Below are 19,464 nucleotides of genomic sequence, written 5' to 3' on the forward strand. Positions count from 1 at the left end.
TACTTCCTGGAGATCTCTTTGATCACCCTCAACACAAGCCCGTCCAAGGAGAGCCATGGCAGCATGCCTTCTGGCCCAAGGCTTCCCCCTTTAAGCTTCCTCTAGTCTGGGGAAGTGACTGTTCTGAGCCCTTATGCCTTGCCACGGCCAGCAAAGCAAGGGAGAGGTAGAAAATCAGGACCTCAGCCAAACAAAGTAAACAAATGGATGCTGAACCAAATGTATATTTATTAAAAAAAAGATGTGATTATGTTCACAAGAGAACCAGAAGCAGCAGCACAGCCTGAGGGGACAGAGCACTGAACTTGGAGGAGGAAGGAAAAGGACTGGATTCAAATCCTGCATCCTTAGGACACAGCTCTGCAAACATGGGGAAATCACAGGACCTCCCTGGACCTCAGTTTCTTCATCTGTGAAATGGGTGACAATGGTCGTCCCCACACTAAGGTTGCCATGAGGGGTAACAGGAGCCAGGCCATGGCACCCAGTCCCCAGGAGAGCAGCCAATAGAATTCTCCCCCACCCCATGGTAGGGGTGAGAGGAACTTGTTTCTGGGTTTGTTAACTATGTGCTGAACAGTAACCTCTTTGACAGGCTAGTTACCGAATGGAAATGAAAGATGCCTTCAAAAGGTCTTAGTCTCAGCTTTGTTTCTTAGTTTGCCTTTTTATCATTTGATGGAGCCTGAGAATTTACTCTTTGCTGGGTTTTATAAGTCAGCTTGGTATTGACATATTGAGGAGTGACTTTTGGGGACAGTTGAGACAGGACTGATCCCACATTTAGACTTCAGCTAGACAGGAGCCAATGCTACCTAGAAATGCGTTGAGTCTGAGCCCACTGTCCCCAGGGTCTTGAGCAGGAGAAGGGAAATGTTGGGGACCCCTCTCTTCCTCCCCCTTTCTGGAGGTCCTCCCCTCTGGGCTACTTTTTTTCCATCACTTTGGATGAGGGTGCAGAAGTTCCTGGTAGACAGAGGCGGCACTGAAATCGGGTTTTCCAGTCTTCATCACCATGCTCCCTCCTCACACACATGTGGTGAACCCAACCCCGACAAGATTCACACTGCAGCTGGGAAATACAAACAAGGTGGAGAAGGAGGAGATGGAGATGTCACTAAAGAGGAAAGCTGGGGCCACCTAAACCTGTTCAGGAGAAACAGCCACACTCTCTGGCCCCTTCCCTAGGTTTAGTCCCTCCACACAAGGGGAAGGCAAGACTTTTACCTTCCAGAAGGGGCCAAGCAATTTGGTTTTTCCCCCTCAAGTCACAAAATAATGGTTAATGCACAAGTAACCTAGTTCAACAAGCCTTTGCCTCCAGACCTCCAGTGACAGGGAGCTTACCACCTTCCCAGGTGGCCCATTCCTTCTATTTTGGGGTAGCTCAAACTTCCCCCCCCCAACCTCCCATTACTCTGCCCTAATTCTTCTGCCTGACAGCAGATAGCTCTTATAGTGCCTTCATCTTTTTTTCTCAGTTGTGACAAGTCTCTCCATTTCCTTCCCGCATGTAGGAATTCCAAGCTCTGGCTCACCCACCAACCTACTCCCCCTTGAGCCCTTAGAGCCACAGGAATCAGACTGGGATGGGAGGCCAAAGGAGAAAGGCTTGGAAACATCACTACAGAAGGAACCAAAACAGACTCACAATCAAGGGCATGTCCTCACCATTGTGAACACATCACTGTTGCCCTCATCTGTGAGCCTATTACAGTAGGAGCACGTATCATCCAAGCTGACTGTGACTGCTGGGCCTTTGTCACATTCCTGGGCACTGTCCAGGGCTTCAGGAAGGCTAACAAACGTTGGCCACATGTCAGAGTCGGAGTCCTCTGTGGAGGATTCCTCCAAGCTGTCCAGGTATTCCTCATCCTCCTCTTCCTCATCCTGGGTGTGGAGAAGAAGAGACACCAAGAGCCTCCCCAGCTCTTTCTAACATTTTATTCTTAACTTAAACACCAAAAAATAGCATTTCCATATAAAAGAATGAAAAAAGACAATTTGATATTCAACCATAAAATTCCTTTTTACACCCTTTGGTTTTTTCAAAACTTTCTAAGAAATTCCATCAAACCGTCCTGTACAACAGTGCCCACCACACATTCCGGGCAGGCAAACATCATCCAAGTGAATCATGACAGCTCCACCCCCACTCCCATTAGACCTAGTCAGACAGCTATCAGCTCAGCTCTGCTTAGGAAATTTTCTCTTTTTTACACCCAGGCCAAATCTGTCTTCACAAAATGCCCCTATTGCCTTCTGGGCAAAGCCCTCCACAAGCAGGAAGACAGAATTTCTCCTCCACTCTACCAGTCAATGTACATATGTATACAGTGCTTCCTGTATGCCACACTCTTCTGTCAAGAGGGAAAAGCATGCAGGGAGAAAGGACAGCCCCCTGCGTAATCTGAGGAGGGCTGGGCATCAACCCAGTGCCAAGTAAGTAGCATGACAAAGTAGTCTGGACGGGACAAAGGATGATGCAGAGTCCCAGGAGTATTTGAGGGCAGACACCAAGATAAGGCAAGCGACCACATCTCCTCTACCAAGGAGCCTTCCCAAAGTGTGACCCAACTGGGCAGGAATGGAACCCTGGACAGGCAGGATAGGCAGGCGTTCTAGAGCGTACAGCATGTGGTATGGAAGGAGCTGCACCTCCCCCGGGCCCCCCAGCTCCTGGCTGAACTAGTTGTCTACCACCCCAGAGTCTGTTCACATCTGCCAACAGAATTTGGCAAAGTTAGAAGTCAGTGAAAGGGAAAGCCCTCCCCCAAAAGAAGGGAGCCAGGCCAGGTCACTTACGTTGTAGGAGTCTCGGTTCTGCAGAAACAGAATCTTCTGGAGCTGCTGGTCCCAGTCTACCTGGTTTAGATTCACTACCAGGGATAGCAGGCTACAAAGGAAATAGGCTGCATGGGAGTATGCCTGGTCAGGGCAGGCAGCCCCAGGGTATCTGATTGATACTCTAGGGCCTAGAGCAAATCCCTGGAGGTAGAGCACCCCTCTTCCCCACCCCCATTGCCTTTCCCCAGCACCCTCCTCCTCCCCATGGGAGGGCTCCTGAAGAATACTAGACTACCATCTTAATGCTTTTCAGACAGAATATGAAGGCAAAGGAGCCAGACCTGGAGTCTGGAGAAACCTAATTGTGAATTGGGGCTTCAGCACTGACTGAGGAGCACATTCTCTGCCCGTCCATTTCCTTATCTGTGAAATGGGGCAAAAATGACCTTCCCCTACCCCCCAACTATCCTTTCCTCACCTGATTGCTGAGAGAGAGGCCTGATAGATAGAGATTGCTGAGAGACCTGATAAACCTTTGGTGTTCAAGGAAAAACCAAGACCCAGAAGTCAGGTCACTTGCCCGAAGTCACACAGCCAATTAAATTCATCCCCAACTGGACTGAAAGTTGTTTGAAGACCAGATGTGCTACTTGGTTCCAAGCACTGGACAGTGAGCATCCCTCAGCCCCCCATGGCCACACTGGCCCCTGATGGTGGGAGACTTAGACCCAGCTTCCTAGAGAAAATGCCTGGCAAGGCTGACTGGATCCTGCCATGTCCTTGATTTCCCAGAGTCACCCAGGGGCCAAGGCTGGAAGCTTTTCGGGCAGGACCGACCACAAGAAAAAGGAAGAGAAAACCCTCACACCAGACACCTTCTGTCCCCAGCCCATCCTCACCTCCTAACAAACGAGTTGGTTTTCTCGAGAAGCCCGTGGGTTTGAGGGTGATAGACTACAATCAGGTCGCATTTGATTTTTGTCTCTGCTCTCAGAATTTCATTGAGCTGCAAGGGGTTTGGGGGGAAAGAGAGAACTGAGTTGGAAGCCGGGGGCCCGTGGGGGCCATGGAAGTTAAAAATGGAGGCAGCATTGTAGGGCACCTGAGGATCATCTTCTGTGAGGCAGTAGCCCTGACCCAAGGCAGAGGAACTGGGTTCTAATGTGGATTCTTGCTGCTTATTACGTGGGTAACCCTGGGCAAACATTTTCCCTTCTTGGGCCTGACTTACTTTGTTCCACTGCAAAGGGAGGGGAGATCAGACGCAGCACAAGCCAAGTCCTAGAAAATCCAACCTGATTCCCCTAAATACTGTTATTATCCCCTTAGCATGTCTGGCATATTCCCATCTCCAGGCCTTTGCTCACATCCTTCCTTTCCACCTAGAATGCTCTGCCTGGCTGACTGCCATTTTTAAAGGCCCAATTGAAGCCCTGTGAAGTCCTATCCTGAAAGGGAAGCCCATGCTGCCTTCCATTCCCCCCCAGGCCACTCAGAACACTCCCTCTTATAGCATAGCAAGGCCTCATCTCCCATCTCTCCCTCCCACACCTAATACAATAAGCATGTGACATGGTTCTGGCTTAATGTGTAGCCTCCACAATTCAGTGTTCTTACTCATTCAGCTCTGTACCCACCCCCCCATACACACACACCCCCCTACACACACACACACACACACACACACACACACACACACACACACACACACACACACACACACACACACACACACACACACCCTTCCCCCCGATACACACATACATATACTCAGTGCCAAGCCTAGGCACTGGAAAAGTACTCAGGTGCTCAGGCAGTCAGTGTCAATAGGTGATTCTCTACCTGTTGAACAAACCCACTGCACTGGGTGCTGACGATCCTTTCTGGGAAGCCAAACCGATGCACCAGCTTGAGGAGCTGCTCAGCTGTCTCCTCAGGGGAGCAGGTCTTCATGGGGGCAGCCTCGACCCAGCGGGTGAAGTGGTCTACAACCACGAAGATAAAGCGAGCACCTCTGGGTGTCTGCTTCATGGGCCCCACGAGCTGAAGGCCGATGAGGTGAAACAGGCCCCTAGCCTGGGGGGCACAAAGGGCAAGGTGAGTGGGGCTCAGAGAGAAACAGAAGCCAACAATGCAACCAGAGGTGGGCTCAGAAGGGGACACAGTGGGCCCAGGGACACCCAGGGGAAGGTGTGTGGGATCTGGCAACCAGGAAGCCAGAGTCCAGTCTCCTAAGCTGCCCTCCCTCAGTCTCCTGATCTGAACATCCCACCAGGTACCACAGAATGGTAGTACTGGCAAGGACCTTAGGGAACAGTCCATGACTTAAAAAAGGTGACTTTGACCAGCTGTGTGACCCCGAGCAAGGTGGCTTCTGGCTGGGAGCACGCAGTTCTTACATTCCCAGTATCACAGAAGCCTTAACAGCTCCAACGGCCCACCCAGCTGCTTTGTTCCAGCCTTCCTCTCCAAGCTTAGTGCACAAGTCAGTCTCCTTTACCAGCCAGCCTGGTCTTACTGATCCTCTACATAGTATCCCATCTCCCAGCCTTTGCATGGACAGAAACAGACTCCTTTCTCACATGTCCACCTAATAATACCTAAATTTCCCACAAGCTAAAGCCAGCTCCTCCAAAAGGCCTGCCCTTATCTAGTCAGATTGTGGAATGAGGTAGGTTCTGTCATAGAAAAATGCCTTTGAGCATCTTTAAAGCAGCGGCTGGAGTGGTTTTCACTTCCTCCAGAGTGGTTAGTTGTTGAAACACATCCCTTAGGGATTTTGAGGCCAGGCTTTTTGAGGGGTCTATTATGGGAATTTAGACAAGGTTTCAGCTTTTCATTCAGTTCAGTCAGCATTATGAAGACTGGATGCCGTGGAGTGGTCTGCAGGTTTACTTGAAGATGGGTGGATTTGAAACAACTTGAAGGCCTTGTCCTACTGAGCTGCTGGACATAATGTGAGACTCAAAGAATCCAGCTTTTACATGGAAAGCTTTGGGTGAATGGAGTTGGAGTTTTCTGTTACCAACAGCCAAAGCTGTTCCAGAACTTGTGTCTTTGAGCTTTTTCAATACATCTCTAAAGGTGGGGGAGGGCTTGCTTCAGTTTCTCTCCTTTATCTTCAGGTAGATTCTTTCAGCAAGCCCTTTGAACTCCACAATTTTGAGGGCAAGTGCTATGTTCATTATTCACTCTTTGGCTTTATCGGAGCCAACACAGCATTGGTTGCTGGATTTTTCTTCAATGATAAATGAAATATTTACAGGAAAAAAAAGCCTGTCCTGTGTCAGGTACACAGGCTGCCCCATGCCCACCCCTACTGGACCGAAATCTCACTGAAGGGGGTCCTGCATGCATTGGTTTCATACCCCAGCCCTGACTGCGTTGAAGGCCCATAGTAAATGGTTGTTGAATTCTAAAAGTTTCCTTTTCATCCACATACCTATAGGTGGGGACAGGCAAAGGAACACAATGGAGGGGGTGGGGAAAAGGGAACTTAGAGGTAACTCCACCCCCCATTCTCTTCTAGGTCCAGCAGGTTCTTAGTATACCTAGTCCTGAGGGATACCCCCAAACTCATCCTAATAGCTAACAAGGCAAAGTACCTGGGCCGCAGGGAGCTCCCTTCGGGATTGGGGGGGCTCCTTCTTGGCCTTCAGAGGCAAGGGTGGGTCTGCCTTCAGTGCTGTTGTACCCTCTTTCTTAGGAGCACGAGTTGTCTTGGCTTTCTTGAAGGACTCAGTTTCCCCTATCTGTAAGCACAAAGCACAAAGCTGGGGCTCCATCCTGGCCAGGACAGGGCCCCCATTGTGCTCCCCACTCAAGGGGTAAAGAATGCCATGCCATGCCATGCCATTCTTGAGGAGAGACCTCAAGCTTTTAGCATCTTCCTTTCCTATTCGGCCCTTGGAGGGACAGATATGGGAAGGGCAATGAGATGGAGCTTCCAGAGCTGCAGGACACCCACTTACCGGAGTAGTTCGGGTCTCCTTCTCTGCTAGCTTGTCCTTCTGGCATTTCTTACATTCCTTGACCTGGAACAGAGGAGAACATGGAGCTTTCAGGCCAAGCAGGAGGGGGAGACTCCTGCAGCCCTCCTTTTTACATTTAACTAGGCATTTTTATTAAAGTGATTAGTAAAACAATAAGGAAATCACATTTGGAGAGGCTTCCAAGGGTATAAACAAAAGGCTGGCCAGACCCACAACTAGCATCCCTAACACAGGCATTAGCATTCTGATTTTACAGCTGGAAAAAACTGAAGGTCACAGAGATTAAGTGAATTGCCCGACATCCGGCCATCAGCAAGTCAGAATCAAACCTTGGCTCCCAGTCCAGGTTGCTCATCATGCACCCAGCATCAGGGTCCATAAGGGTACAGCCCCAGTCTGTACCCCCATACCCCAACCCAGAGGCTCACAGGACTCTACCTATGACAATGTTTGAGCCTCAGCCAGCCAGCATCTTTGCTGGAGGAGTTAAGCTGGCTCAGATGTGCAGAGAGAAGAGAGGTTCAGAATACAAATGTTCTCAGAAGCTGAGGAGCTTGTGTACTTGGATGCAGAAGGCCAAGCTCTGCCACCCAGTTAGCTGGGTGCCCTCAGGCAGCTCATGACCCACACTCCAGACCTCAAAAATCCCTCTAAAGATGCAAGAGTTACCCCGGACAGAGAGCGGCAAGTAAAACAAGTTTGTAGCAGCAAAAAAGGAAAGAAAGCATTCTCACCTGGAGTGAACAGTTGTTATTAAAACTCCTTCTAGAATTCGGGTGAATTCTAGAGAACTATAGAACTGTATAGGCCAATTTAAATTTCTAATAGGAACCACAGGCTAATTTGGGGTTAAAATGAAACAAAGGGAGGTCTGGCCACTCCAGGGAAGGAAAGAACAGTTAGGATTTCTTGGAAGGAAAATCCTCATCACTAATCTTTGTTTAAAGAAACAAAAGAGAAAACTTTGCTCTCCCTCGAGCCCCCCCTCCCAGCCCAGCCCAACTTCTCATCACCCTTTTTAAAACTGGTGGAAAGATTCGAACACGTCTAGTGACACAGTATCGGTCATCCTGGTGCCAGACACAAGGGAAAGGGGAGAGGGGGGACAAGAAAGCACATGTTTCCCCCCACCCCCAGTCTCTCTAACTAAACAATCAGGTCCCTCTCTTTACCAAAGAGAGTCCCAAGCAAAATCTCGGGAGAAAACAATTCTTTCCTATGACCTGGCAGTAAGGAGGGGTGTAAGTAAGGGAGGTAGTGACCTTAAGGGTCTGGGTCCATGACAACAAAGTGAGCTGTAGCCAAAGCCAATGGCAGCACTTAACCACTAGCCCCCTTCAGCTATGTCTCCTCTTTTCAGAGGAGTAAAAAGGGGGCACACCCCCACAAAGGAGGGAGGGCCAAGAATGGCTGACAAGAGGATGTCCTTCACTGTTCTGGGGTTCCCTCCGTGGGCGTCAGTCTGGGGAAACCTAGGGACCTCTTCTCAGAAGATTTTAAAAGATCCCTAAAATAGAGAACTCCAAAACAAGTCCATGAATTTCCAAAGGTCACATTAAAACACATGCAAGTTTACTTTGCCAGGATAAGAAACCTTGCTGGGGTTGGCTGGGTGGAGGGGAGAATTTACTCCTCTGCTGAGTTAAAGATGGAGTTTGGGTGTTAGAGGCACTGAACTGGGGAGCCAATCTCTACCAGGAAATGGCAGACCACCCACAGAAACAAAAGGTAGAAGTAAAGGGGGAGAATTCTTTGTATCCTAAAAGCATTCTTTTGAAGATTTTAGGATGGGATTTGATTTATAAAAAAGTTGGCCTCTGGGCTTCCCCTAACTGGCCATCCCTTCCTTACATTTGTAAAATAAGAATGGGGGCTGAGATGGAGGACAAGAGGGGAGGGAGGGGGTTGTCCCAAAGACTCTTGGAGAAGGGGAGGCTTCCAGTTCCAAAGCTAGACTTTGAATTGGCATTTGAGAAAGCCAGATCCATCCATCTAGAAAGCAGCCCAATACCATGGTCCTAGAGTCAGTTCCTAGGGCTGGTCGGGACCCTCTCCTTCCTACCACCACTACCACCAAAAAGAAAAAAGAAAAAAGAAAAAAAAATCCCACCACAAAAAAAAAAAAAGGAATTCCTGGCCTCTCTTTGAATGGAGTCTAGCTCTAAATCTGAAGTCCTTACCCATTTCCGGGAGTCATAAACCACCCCAGGCCAGTAGTAGGACTTGGTGACATTGCCCCCAGTCTTCCGGATCCCCAGGTGGCCCTCCTTAGAGATGTGGGCTTCTAAGAAGGCTTGTCTCTTCTCCTCCAAGGTAAAAAGAATCTTCTGCTTTTTACCTCTGCCTTTGTAGTAAAGGTGATTACCTTGCAAAGGAAACAAAACAAAAGCAAAAACCAGATGCATTACCTGAGACCCAGAAGTTCCTCTGTCCTCCCTCCTTTCCCCCTCCCCCCTCCCAGTGGAGCCAAGGTTGTGACCTTGGCCCTCTGGGCTTCTCATTCACCACCAGACATAACCACTCAGCATGGCCTGTACAAGCAAAAGAATCCTAAATCAGGCTCAGAGATGAGTACCTGCCTAGCAACCTTCTCCTCCCCAACCCTTCCGAAGCATCTAACAGCCTAGCGATCGAGTCAAAATAGATAAGTGAGGGATTCTGGGAGGTGGAGCTGAGGATGCAGAGGTAAGAAGGGGTATGGAGGCAAGAAGGATGTGGTTCTGGATGAAGGAGCCCATCCTCCCACACCTCAGCTTGAGTGAGGGATGGATAATAAGGAGAAATCAGTGCAGAGAATACCAGTGTTTAGTGTCTCATTATTCTCTATCTCGGGAGCCACCTTTTCCATAAACTCATTCCCTTTTCTCCCATAGATCCTCCTCTCAAATTCCTCATTTCTGGAAGAGGAGGCGCCAACATCCCAGACACCCAAATTTGGACCCTCCCAGTCCTTGCTTGACCACACTCAGTGCCCACTCAGTCAAGTGTCCCCATCTACAATATCCTCTCCAGGGCAGTCTAGCCACCTCCCTTTCTAGAGGCCCCTTTCTCTCCACTGCCAGGCCCACTAGACTGGGGATAGCCTTTATCACTTCTCATCTGGATTATTTAATGACCTTCTCATTGGTTCCCCCTTCCTCAATTCCCCCCCCCCCATTCATCCTCCAGTTGGGGCCAAAGTGGTTTCATTAAAGGACCAGTTTGTCACGTGGTGCCCCATTCAATAAATTCCTCCTGTATCTAGGACCAGAAGCAAACTGCACACATTCTGGACCACATGGCCCCTTCATCCCTCCCCCCACCCCCATAGAAGGGTCCAGCCAAGTTGGCTTTTGAACAGCATCTCAACTCCTCTCAGCCACCCCCTTCGTCTTAGAATTCTCAACATTCACAAGGACTTTTCCATGTCTCTCCATTAAGATCATAGCAATTCCCCCCCACCGCCCATTACGTCCTTTTCTATCTATTTGGATTCCCATAGAGATGGTCCCTTCAGCCCTTCACTGTCCTCTCTCCTGCAGGCTCCAGTCCAACCTCTTCCACCAAAAGGAGTCCAGCTCTGTCTGCCACTTCCTGGTTATATTTCGGGGGCTTTCTTTAGGATCAAATAGGAACACTTCTGTTGGGCACTTAAGCCCCTTTCAACCTTCCTTTCTGGGCTTATTAGACATGGATCCCCTTCAAGGACCCCGTGGTGCGATTAGACTGGCCTTGATGGTCCCTACATATAACCTTCCATCATGCACCTCCAAACCTTTGCACAGGCTGTACCACCTCATGCCCCCCCAAGCTCTCCCTTCCTCATGCCTGACTCTCAAAACCTCTACTTTCTCTCAGAGTTTATACTAAGTGCCATCTCCTTCATGAAGTCTGTCCAGATTACTCCACTCCCATTCCCCAAAGTGGCTAGAGCCTTTCAACGAAAAAACCGGGCATTTATTCTGTTTGTCAGATTATTATAAAATGTCCCCAAACAAAATGAGCTTCTTGAGGGCGAGGACCTTTTCACTTGTCTTTGTACCACTCCCCATGCCAGGCACAGTGCCTGGCACCGAGTAGGTGCTAGCCCATCACTCTCCTTTCTCAGGATGCTCTGGGGAAACAGATGCTATTTTTTAGCATCTTCCACCAGCCTTTGTACGTCCTAGAACCTGGAAGGCAGCAGGTCTGGAGTATAAAAAAGGGTAGGGACTGGGAGGGAAGGAGGTCAGCTAGGTAGGATCTTCTCCCCTAGCCACCGACTCCAGCTTCCTCCAACCTTGTGCAAGTTAACAGAAAAATCGTGCTGAGTAGGAGGCACAGGACAGGAAGGAGATGCCCAGATTCCAGCATCCGGTAACCCTTAACCTTGGTCACTCGGAGGAAGGGGTCTGAGTTCAGGGCCAGCCATCCTCTACCCATTCAAAGTCAAGGTCAAAGGCACTTAGTGAAGGGACGAAGGAGGCCGAGGAGGGGCCAGACTTAGGGCCCTCCACAGCTCTGAGCACCATTGTCCCCCTTGGTCAAAAGACATCGGGATCAAGAAAGAAATACTGACCTTCCTGAAAGAAATTCGCTTTCTGAAGAAGCTGTCTTCTCAGTGCCTCTGGGGACGATCCCGCCTTCAAAAGCTGCAGTGCCGAGGCCTGACAAAAGAAAGGGGAAGCCAGGCTTTGAGGGGGCGGGTGGGGTTTCAGGACCTACAAAGGAGCCAGCCAGCCAGCCAGCCAGCTCACCTGCCGCTCCCTCCGAAGGGACTCCATCCTTGGGCAGCCTGCTTCCTCCGAAAACGAGGCAAGTGCTTAAGAGAGCAGGCAGGCCCCAGGCTCTATTTAAGCCAAGGGGCTGCCTCCTCACCCTCCCTAGCTCCGCCCCTGCTGAGCCTCCCCATCCCCACCTTCCTGCTGCTTGAAGGCTAGCTCTGCAGCAGGGAAGTCCAGACCCTTGCCAGCAATTGAGGCTTTGTGTTTGAACTCAGCAGACAAAAAGCCGGAGGCCAAGGGAGCGTAATCTCCAAAGAACCCATCTCTGAGAGGCCACTGGTGAACCTGGAACCCCTGTAAAATGGGCAGATGAGAACAACGCATTCCAGCAGCTCCAGCTGAAGCAGGCACCGTGGGGCGATGAGAAGACACCAAGGCGGTCCCCTGCACCCCAGACCATGGTCAGATGTCCTGACTCTTGTTCTGCTGCTGGACTCGAAGAGAGAGCAAGGCTGACGTCTGGTGCAACTTTGCCACAATTCAATCCAGTTCACTGAAAGCCACGACCTGACCCTGAAAAGGCAGGATGAGCTAAGGGGGGCTGGGTGTTTGGCAGCATCCTCAGGAGAGATTTCTCTAAAGCCAGAGAACAGGGAGCAAGAATGGGGGAAACCTATGCTCAAAATCTCAGTGATCCCACTGGCCAAGCTTGGAATTCCCATTTGCACCAGCTCCTGGATCCCCACAGCCCTGAAGGAGGGGACAAGGCCAGGGCCTTCCACAGCCTCAGCCTATTTTGAAGATGGGGTGCCTGGGTTCAGAGAAGGTGTGAGGAGGTCATGCTGGGGAAGGGCCGGGGGCTGCAGACACAGGGCATCCCTTCCACCTCCCACTCTAGCTGTGGAGGGGAGAACTTTCTATCACCCCAGAGTAGGGGCCTCAACATCTAATAAATCCGAAATGGTCTGACAGTGGAAGTGGGGCGGGGAGGTATGTGACTGCACCTCGGTCTCTTTGCTAGAGCTGCACCCAAGTCACCCCCACTAACACTGGACATCCGTCAGAACTCAGTCCTAGATCCTCTTCTCCCTCATTCAGGGCTCTCCTCAGCCTCCACTGATTAGTCTCATCTCTGTGCTGATAATGCTGAGATCTACTTCCCCACCCTAGCCAGGGCTGCTGACCTCTGTCTCCCAGTGGCTGTTAGACTCATACAACTGGCTGCTGTCTAGACATCTGACACTCCAAGTGTCCAAAACCTCCCCTCCTTCTAACTCGCCAATTAGTGTGGTTGAGTTTTCTTTTGTTTTCCCATTTGGAAATTCTTTCCCTCCCCCTATTCATTGAAAAATTAAGAAAACAAAGCCTTTTGACATGGAAAATAGATGCCCTCATGACCCATGCCCAAAAATACAAAAAAAAAGTGGAAAGCATTTGTTTCAATCTGCCTTCTTTCCAAAGCCTGGCACATAGTAGGTGCTGTATAAATAGTACCTATTATGACTATTGTTTTTATTAGCATCTCCAGCTTATACTGTATACGACTTATCAGGTCATGGGTATTTGTATATTGTCTCCCCTCACTGTACGGTGAGCCGCTTACCAAACTGTCTGACCTTTCTTTGTGTTCTCAGGGTTTATTAGACCAGTGTCTTCCTGGCACATAGTAGGTGCTTAATCAATATGGTCATGACCCCCTTGGCTGTGCCTTCTCTTCATCCTTCGTGCATGTAAACCCTAGGACCTAGTCTCCTTTTCCACTGGAGTAGGAAGAAGGTCCTGCATAAGTCCTGGTAGAAGGGGCTAGCTAGCCAGGCTCAGTGGTCCTGGAGCCAGTCAGGAAAACCTGAGTTCATATCCAGCCTCACACACATACTAGCTGTGTGACCCTAGGCAAGTCAAGTAAACTCTGCCTCAGTTTCTTCATCTGTCAAATGGAGATAACAGTTACCACCACACAGCGTTGTTTGTAAGGATCAAATGAGACATTTGTAAAGTACTGTCCCTGCAGGGTTGCTCCACTCAGTATCCACCCCTGGAGCCCAGAGCTCTCTAGCCTCTATGGGATGGCTCCAGCTAGCACAGCAGAGAAGTTCAAACAGATACATGGACACCAAGATCCAGACCAAGGAGGCTGATGTAAAGGACGGAGGGGACAGGGTGCTTCATCCATGCAGAGTAACAGTAAAAAGCAGAGTGGGGAGGGTGCAGGGAAGGTCAGGTTTTGACTAAAGGGAAAACTTTCTTTAAAGGAGAGCTTCTCAGTCAGTGGAACAGGCTGCTTCAGGAGCGGAAGCCTTGGTCAGGCAGCAGTTAGCAGAGATTCCTGTCCTTCTGCCTGCCCTGTCTCCACACACATCTTTTCACATTTTATTCTCCTGTCTCCTCCCAAAGTACCTGGTTTGCTTCATTCTGCATCCTTGGTCCAGTCTTTGAGCCTTGAATCCATCCCATCCTGCTTCTACCACTCAGAATACGCACTGGGTTCTGACACCTTGACCTTGGCTGTTGGGTGCTGAATGGACCCCTGTCCCCTGCCTACAAGGTTCCTGTGCTGAGGTTTAACAAGTGTTGGAGCCAATCAGAGAATCACAGACTCTGAGTGTAGAAGGGACCTCAGGCTCCTCTCATCTGATTCCTGGGACAAGTGGTGGTCAGGCCCCTTCCAGAGGCAGTCCCTCCCTTGCCATGGGACCAACTCTCTTCGTGTTCCCAGAATCCATTCAAGATGGCCTTGTGGCGACTTCCCTGAACCTCAGACCCTCTTTGGGGGTCAGCAAACTTCTGTAAAAGACCAGAGTCAAAATCTGAGGCTTTGTGGGTCAAGAGGCAAAGCTGAGGCTCTTATGCTGGTACTCATAGGAGAGAGAAAACACATTTCCACCAAATTTTTAATGATGAAATTAAAAATGTATAATAACTGAGTACAACATTTTTTTTGCATGTGACAAGGGTCTACTAATGAAAAGAGTGGAATTATTTTGGAGGATAATTTTTTGTTCAATTGAGATTCAAAGCGGTTGTTCCCTACCATCAAAATGGAGGGCAAATGTTCCTGTTGATGCCGTTGTGGAATGACTTTGCCTGGGTCATCTTGAAAATGTCTCCTCAAAAAGCCAGGTCCAGATTTCTTGTCCTGTGCCATCTACCCGAGTCATCCCTGAAGGGTCCTGTCCAGTGTAAATCCTGCATGGGGCCTCATGAAGGGGACTGATGGCCCAGAATCACCTGAGACTGAGCCTCAGTCAGATCAATGGGATCAGGCTGAAGGGAAACCCCTGATGTTCTTCACACAGGTGGTTCAGTGTTGTCCAGAGTATAAAAAAGGAAGCTTTCAGTCAGTCAGCTACAGTCTCCCAAGAGCTGAAATCCCTAGATTCCTCAACAGTTTTTGAAAGCTGCAACTTTGCTTTTAATTTTTTTTAAGCCACTTAAAAATCCTCAGGGATCTCTGTCCTGATAATGTCCTCTACTAAGATTGAGCCCTTTTTTCAGGGCAGCAACAGGGGTGGAGAATTTCTAGTGTGGGAGGAAAATACAATAGTCTCCTGAGTCGGAGAATATTCCATCCAAGATTTGCCAATAGGATTCACTCATTAAGCAAGTGCAAGTTACTGTGTGGCCAGTTCCCTGGCCATTCAACAGTCCAGTGGATAGGGGGCAACAGTAGAGTTTGTTCTGTGCTTTGACCTGGAAAGACCAGTCATTATTCTGATCCATTTGCCTTGGATAAAGATAAGAAAAACAACCAATTCAATGATGGGACGGTAAATCCAGCTGGGAGATACTTTGCTAGTTCCATGGCCAAGGAGATTGTCTTTACTGTGCAGGAGAGGCACCAAGGTTCCCTGTGTGTTCTCTCTCCCAGTGACACTCTAGAGAAGTCCTTTGATCCCATGGATATCTCTAATGGCTTGGTCTATGGATCACAAAATCTATTACATAGCCTGTCTTACTCCATGGATGTCTTTGATTATGACTTAGGGACAGGAAACATTGCCAGGCACAGAAGGGTGTTAAGTTAAGAAAAGAAGAATCCATTCCAGATGTTGCAGAGAAACTCTGTGTTTACAACAGAGCGAGAGTGATCATGTTAGAACAAGAGACAAGAAAGACATCAAATAGCAAAGCGCCTGTGTAAATAATAACTTACTGCTGATTGGCAGGACAGGATTATTCTGAATTATACTGACCTCCGCCCGGATGGCCTGGATTCGGACAAACTTTCAAGACAACCTGAGGCAGGAAGGATTTTCAAGATAACTGGACTGGGTGTAACAGGAATTGTCCATATGGCTTTGCTGGATAAATTCTGGACCCATAATGGAGTAATTTGTCCAGCCCTCTCCTTTTGCTGGAGTCCTTTGGCATAATTTGGATTCCGAGTTAGACCAAGGAGGAAACACCCCAAACTGACTTTTCCTGAAGATTAAGGCTAGTTTGGGCTTCATTTGGGACAATGTCTAAGGGTTTCATTGAAGTTCCCTTGGGGATGGTTATTTTGCCCTGCCAAATGCATACACCCAAGCGCACCTCATGACATGAATGCTTCATACCTCTTCATGGGCAATCACTTCTGTCAGGTCCTCAGTAGAGTGCCAAGAAATTGCCCAGGATAATTCTCCACCCATCAGTCTGCTTGGCAGCCCTACTTGGAGAGGGACCACTTGTGTTCCATTTTGTCATAAAAAGATCTATAACATCCTCTGTACCCAATAAATATCAACTTGGAGGAAAAAAACTCCACACGGACTGACAAACACTGGTCTTAGTCCTGAAGGGTCTTATGTTAGTGGAGCCCTGGGTCTTAAATCAAACTCTATTTTTGTAACTTAGCAATCCTTGTTTGGCTCATCAGTGAGCTACTGAAAACAGACATACTAGGGCTGCTGCCTCATTTTCATTTTTCATTTCTGCCAAAAAATTCTGCCTTGGAGATCATCTGTTGTGCATTTTTATTTTGCCATGAATTAGTCACTTGGCTAATGAGGGCTTAGTCTAGGAATGTTGCTGGCATTTTTCTTTCCCGTAGCACAGCTGTAGGGTCCTTGCACGCTAAACACAATGCAGCTAATGCCACAGCAAAGCAACCCACACGACACCAAACCCTACAAACATTAACCTCAAAGTTAGTTTCTGGTTTTGACACTATGGGTAATTAGGGGAAAAAAAAAGCAAGCAGTCCATAACAGATTCACTGCTTCAATGCCCATTGGAAATAGTTTATTTGGTGTTTAAAGTCAGAATTTAAAAAATAAACCAAGCCAAAAGAAGCCCCTGCGGGTGAGGTAGAAAGGCATTCTAAGTTTGGGGAGCCAAGTCCTGGAGGGTGTTGACAAAGGACAACGGGCTTGGGTGTCTCCACTGGCGCAGTGCCAAGCACACCAGGCGTCTAGGAGCATGCGATGACTCATCCCCCAAGGTCAGTGCAAGCCCCACAACTACTACCTGGAAGACCTGTAAGAGTCATCCAGCCTCTACACCACTTCTCACATGCATCCCCTCCCTTCTCTCCCCCATCCTCCAATGGGGAGAGCCTCTTCATTGGTCTACCCATCATATGACTCCTTGTCACACTCAGTTCCCACCCAACAGTCTCTCTTATTCTCCATAGAGGTTGGCAATCTGCTACCTCCTGTACCTTCACACCTAGGCTGCCCCTCCACCTGGAAAGCCCTTCCCCCTCTCCTCATCTCCCAGCTTCACATCCTTGGCTTCCTTAAGGCCTCAGCTCAGGTGTCACTAGTTAGGAGAAGCCCCTCGTTAGTCTTCCCTCCTCAAATCTTCTTTTTAAAGGTTGTGTCTCCCTGTCTCTCTCCCACTCCCAGCAGAATGTCAGCAGAGATCAAGGACTGTCTGCTTTCTGTCTTTAAACCTAGGACATAGTGGGTACTAACTAAGTGCTTGTTTATTCCGACTAGTACTTTTTAAGGTAGCCAAGAGTGAAACAGACACCCAAGCCCAAGTAAATGATTCAGAAAAACTCCAGAAGGCCTTGGTGATGTTCCTGATTTCTCAGGAAATCGGCCTCCTGTGTGCTGCAGAGGAAGGGCCAGAGGTGCAAAGCGACGCCATATTTTCCTTCAGGCTAATCCATTCAGTCTTGGGTGACTGGACTTGCCTGGAACAAGGGAGAGAAAAGGGCACATTTTAAAAAAGGAATATCAGTGTAACATAAAACACACACAAAGAGATTCCGAAGGGGCCACAGAACCAGCTCAACAATTCCAGTCCTGCTTTGTTAAAATCAATGCACAATTAAAAAAAACTGTTTCTAATCCAAGTTTGCAGTTTCACCTACAATCCACTCCTTTTGGAGTTTGAATGTGTGTGTGTCTGTTAAGTTAGAAAATGGGGGATGGGGGCAAGGGGACAGGCCTGTTGCAGCCACCAAGGCAGAGGACAGCGAGGGAGTAGCCCCTCCTGTGATCACAGAGGGGCTGGAAACTAGAGATGGAGTTTGGAATTCCACCAGACAGCATCATGTCATGGCCTGTCCTTTTAACAGGGAGCTGAGGCCTTTCTCTCCTCTGTGGGATAAGCCTGTGGGTCACTGGAGAAAACACAGAGACAAGAGGATGGACCCAGGTACCAAGAGAGGAGGCCACTACTTCTAAATTACTCTGAGAGCTTAGGCTTACTGTGATGATGCCAGCATCCAGAGCCCCCCAGCCAGAGAGAAGCTTCTGGAGGGCACAAAGCATGAGGGAGGAGGGGAAGAGGAGAGCAGAAAGCCAGGCCACTCCTTTGGTGTTCACTGATCTGACCAATAGCATAGGCCCCATGGCCAGCCAGTGTGGAGGCTCAGGGCCCTCAGACAAGGACCAGTGGGGCACAAAGCAGCCAGCTTCAAGCTCACCACCTGATTGCAGTCACTCCATCACTCTGGTGTGGAGCAGGGCTCCTGTCCGGAGAAGCAGGCATCACACAGGAATCTGTTTTTCCCATCTTCCTTTCTGCGCCACTGGTTCGCACATGTCTGATGGGCCCAGACTTGACATTCGTCACACTGCAGCTGGGAAACCACCAAATCCTCCTTATATTGTGAGCTCCTTTGGGCAGAGATGATCTGCTTAACACAGTGCCTGGCATACAGTTGGCACTTAATAAATCCCATTTACTCCTACTCAGTTCTCACCAGCCCCTCCCCTCAATTCATTTTGACCTAATGTCAGGGAGTCTTCACCTTGATGGGGTCACAGACCCTTCATGGGGTAAAGAAGCCCTCTTCTAATATATCCCAGAAGTATGCTGCTATCTTGTCTCCCCCAAGAAAAATCTGGGGTCCCATGAGAGCCGAGTAAGCTGCGTCACCTCACAGGCCCCCGGTGAACCTCACCACATGCCATAAGGAATCTCCCAGTACCATCCTAGCCTGAAGCAAGGGAGACCAGGGCCCTGCCACCAGCAGATAGCCTAGCCAATCTTGGAACAGTTCCTAAGTAAGGCTTCCAGATTTGCCACCAAGTTTGTCCCCTGGAATTTCCCTCTCACTATTCCAAGGCCTAGGCTCAGGGTCAGTGAGACAAGATTAATCAAAGTCTCAAATAACTGACCTACAGACTGGTAGCTATCAAAGTTATTATACCAGCCGGGTAAGCATGGAGCAGTTAGGGATGGGAAGTGAAGGAAGGCCCTCAGGGGCAGAAGGGCCAACACTGACTCACCATTGTGAAAACTTCACTGTTCCCCTTGTCAACGAGCTGGTTACAGTATAGACACAAGTCCTCCATGCTGAGGATGTCCACCGTGACCGTCTCCAACTCCTCATCTGAGGACAGCTCTGAGGACGATGTGGGGAAGAGAGCTGGGTTCCAACTTTCATCACTGTCCAAATCTCCTTCTAATTCATCCTCCGAGCTAAAGTCCTCCTCTTCAGATGTATTCTCCACCTAGAAGTGCAAGCCCCCAAGTCCCAGGAATCAGTGTTGCCCATGGCTCCTCCAAACCCCCCAAAGTCCCCAAGAGACTTCCCTTCCTTTTCTTTCTTCCACCCAACCCTG

General features: G+C 49.1%; 1 protein-coding gene and 1 pseudogene across 1 annotated transcript; one reads left to right on the top strand and one right to left on the bottom strand.

Moving 5' to 3' along the window:
- Positions 1 to 208: 208 nt before the first annotated feature.
- LOC140522551 (uncharacterized) lies at positions 209 to 11,845 on the bottom strand. Its single transcript, XM_072637956.1, has 12 exons — positions 11,656 to 11,845; positions 11,495 to 11,559; positions 11,317 to 11,404; positions 8,960 to 9,144; positions 7,793 to 7,849; positions 6,759 to 6,821; positions 6,393 to 6,539; positions 4,630 to 4,863; positions 3,687 to 3,793; positions 2,806 to 2,896; positions 1,672 to 1,890; positions 209 to 1,072 (listed from the first exon to the last, which is right to left on the bottom strand). Exons 1-12 carry the CDS (start codon positions 11,843 to 11,845, stop codon positions 926 to 928), a joined length of 1,593 nt encoding a protein of 530 aa, XP_072494057.1. The 3' UTR covers positions 209 to 925.
- A 36-nt stretch (positions 11,846 to 11,881) lies between these two features.
- On the top strand, positions 11,882 to 18,327 carry LOC140522552 (regucalcin pseudogene; annotated as a pseudogene).
- The last annotated feature ends 1,137 nt before the right edge of the window (positions 18,328 to 19,464 follow it).

The sequence above is a fragment of the Notamacropus eugenii genome, chromosome 2, assembly GCF_028372415.1.
Source record: "Notamacropus eugenii isolate mMacEug1 chromosome 2, mMacEug1.pri_v2, whole genome shotgun sequence".
NCBI lineage: Eukaryota > Metazoa > Chordata > Mammalia > Diprotodontia > Macropodidae > Notamacropus > Notamacropus eugenii.

What these genes read in the sequence shown, in the direction of transcription:
- LOC140522551 (XM_072637956.1), bottom strand. Translation starts at nt 11,845, where the DNA reads ATGCGTTGTTCTCATCTGCCCATTTTACAGGGGTTCCAGGTTCACCAG. An exon ending in AGCCTTCAAGCAGCAGGAAG is followed by an intron (nt 11,560 to 11,655) that starts GTGGGGATGGGG and finishes TGCTCTCTTAAG; the next exon opens with CACTTGCCTCGTTTTCGGAG. An exon ending in TTTATGACTCCCGGAAATGG is followed by an intron (nt 7,850 to 8,959) that starts GTAAGGACTTCA and finishes GTCTGGCACCAG; the next exon opens with GATGACCGATACTGTGTCAC.